This window comes from Phaethon lepturus, unplaced genomic scaffold (genome assembly GCF_000687285.1).
Source record: "Phaethon lepturus isolate BGI_N335 unplaced genomic scaffold, ASM68728v1 scaffold38057, whole genome shotgun sequence".
Classification (NCBI taxonomy): Eukaryota; Metazoa; Chordata; class Aves; order Phaethontiformes; family Phaethontidae; genus Phaethon; species Phaethon lepturus.
The window spans coordinates 3,170-5,287 of NW_010553213.1; the positions used below are offsets into that span (position 1 = coordinate 3,170).

The window sequence follows — 2,118 nt, forward strand, 5'->3', positions numbered from 1 at the left end:
TCATGGATGCCACCGCGGCCGCTCGCCCCATCCGCTGCGGGGACGCTGCGGTGGGCCGGGGGGGCTTTCCCTCCTCGCGAGCACCGGGGAGCTGCGCTGGGGATGGGGGGCTGCCCGCGAGAACCAGCCAAACCGCTGTAAAGCTGCTCTCCCTCCTTCCTGCGACGGAGCGCCTAAAAGCAGGGATGCTGCAACAGATTGTCAAGCCGCACAATTAAGTCGATTCGTTACTCGGCAGGGATTTCTGTTCTCCTCCCAGAGAACAATTTTTTAAAGCTTTGCAGGAAATTTCCTTAGAGGGACGAGAACCTCACTTTTGTTCCTGAAGCCAATCTACCCCCACCACAGCCCCCCAAGCAAGCAACAACAAATGGAAAAGTAACTGTGATGGCAAAAATCAAAACAGACCCGGCAGGTGCACAGAAACAAAGGTGTCTTTACCTGCAGTTGTAGGTCCTGATTTCCTTGTTATCCCTTTTGCACTTGACTGCCACAAAGATCATGGTGACAAAAAGAATGGCTGCGATAGACCCCAGGGCAATAATGAAAATCAGGGAGAGGTTAACAGATCCTATGGACTCCTGGGCATCCAGGGCTGGAGACAGGTATATCAAAATCAAAGCGGAAGCCGAGAGAGATGTTTTTCCATGGTCGTGAGCCACCACGATCAGCTCATACGCTGTCTTCGCGTTTTCCCCAAAGGCTCTGGTGGTCCTTATCTCCCCATTGACCTGGTCTATCTCAAAAAATCCTCTGTCTCCTTCCACCATTTCATAGGAAAGTCTGCCATTTTCACCCTCGTCATAGTCGTCTGCCTTGACCACCGTCACCAAGTAGCCAACTCCCGCGTTCCTGGGGATGTACACCTCCGCGGTCCCATTGACCAGCGGCGGAGCCGTGATCACGGGGGTGTTGTCATTGACATCCAGGACGATCACCCTGACGGTGGCATTGCTCTGTAGAGAGGGATTACCTCCGTCTTTTGCCAAGACCTTGAACTCAAAGGCCTTCGTCTGTTCATGATTGAAGGACCTCAAAGCATAGATATCTCCAGAGTTGGGGTTGATGGAGACGTAGGTGAAGACAGGCATGTCCCTGACTTGGGAGGGCACGATCTGGTAGGAGACGCTGCCATTAAGGCCCAGGTCAGGGTCCCTGGCCGAGACTGAGAGGAGGTAGGCCCCCGGGGTGTTGTTCTCCTGCACGATGACCTGGTAATAGGGCTTGGAAAAGTGGGGATGGTTGTCATTCTCATCAGTGATCTTGACGGTGAACGACTTGGTGGCCTGCAGGGAGGGGACACCATTGTCCTTGGCCTGGATGGTGAGGTTGTATTGGTCCCTCTGCTCCCGGTCGAGCCTCCCGTCCACCAGGATGGTGGAGAAGCTCTCGTACTCCTGGAGCCGGAAAGGCACGTTGCCCAGGAGCTTGCACTGCACCCGCCCGTTGGCCCCGGAGTCGCGGTCCGAGACCCGCACCAGAGCGATGACGTACCCCGGCGGGGCGTTCTCGCTCACCTCCACCAGCTCGCTGTTGACAGAGAGCAGGTTGATGAGGGGCGGGTTGTCATTGGCATCCTGGATGCTGATGGTCACTTTGCAATGGGCAGGGATGGAGTTAGGCCCCAAGTCCTTGGCCTGCACATCCAGCTCATAGACATGACCCTCCTCGTAGTCGATGGCACCACTCACTGTGATGAGGCCGCTCTGGGGGTCAATTTGGAAAAGCTCCCGGGCCCGCTCGGAGACGTAGCTGTGGAAGGAGTAGAGGACCTGGCCATTGGTGCCCTCGTCTGGGTCAGAGGCGTTGAGGCGGATGACCGGCGTACCTGGTGGGGCATTTTCAGGCACACTGACAGTGTAGGCCGGCTCCTCAAAGAGTGGGTTGTTGTCATTGGAGTCGATGACGCGGATGCTGAGCTCCACTGTGCCAAAGTTGGGCGGGTCACCACCATCCAGCGCTGTGATCACGTAGCTGTAGTGGGACTGGGTCTCACGGTCCAGGCTCTTCTCCACCACCAGCTCAGCAAAGCGGGACCCATCGCCCCGCGTCTTGGTCTCCAGCCCAAAGAGGTCGTTGGGGGTGATCTCATAGCTCTGCACACCAAAACTGCCCGAG

The 2,118-nt window shown here is 56.7% G+C and overlaps 1 protein-coding gene across 1 annotated transcript in view; it reads right to left on the minus strand.

Annotated features, from left to right (window-relative positions):
• LOC104624179 (protocadherin-19-like) overlaps nt 1-2,118 on the minus strand; it is a gene marked incomplete at both ends in the record, with an annotated part of 5,268 nt that overhangs the window by 2,903 nt on the left and 247 nt on the right. The window contains 1 exon segment of the mRNA XM_010291474.1: nt 442-2,118. This exon segment is cut by the window's right edge and continues 2 nt beyond it. Coding sequence (XP_010289776.1) covers nt 442-2,118 — 1,677 coding nt within the window.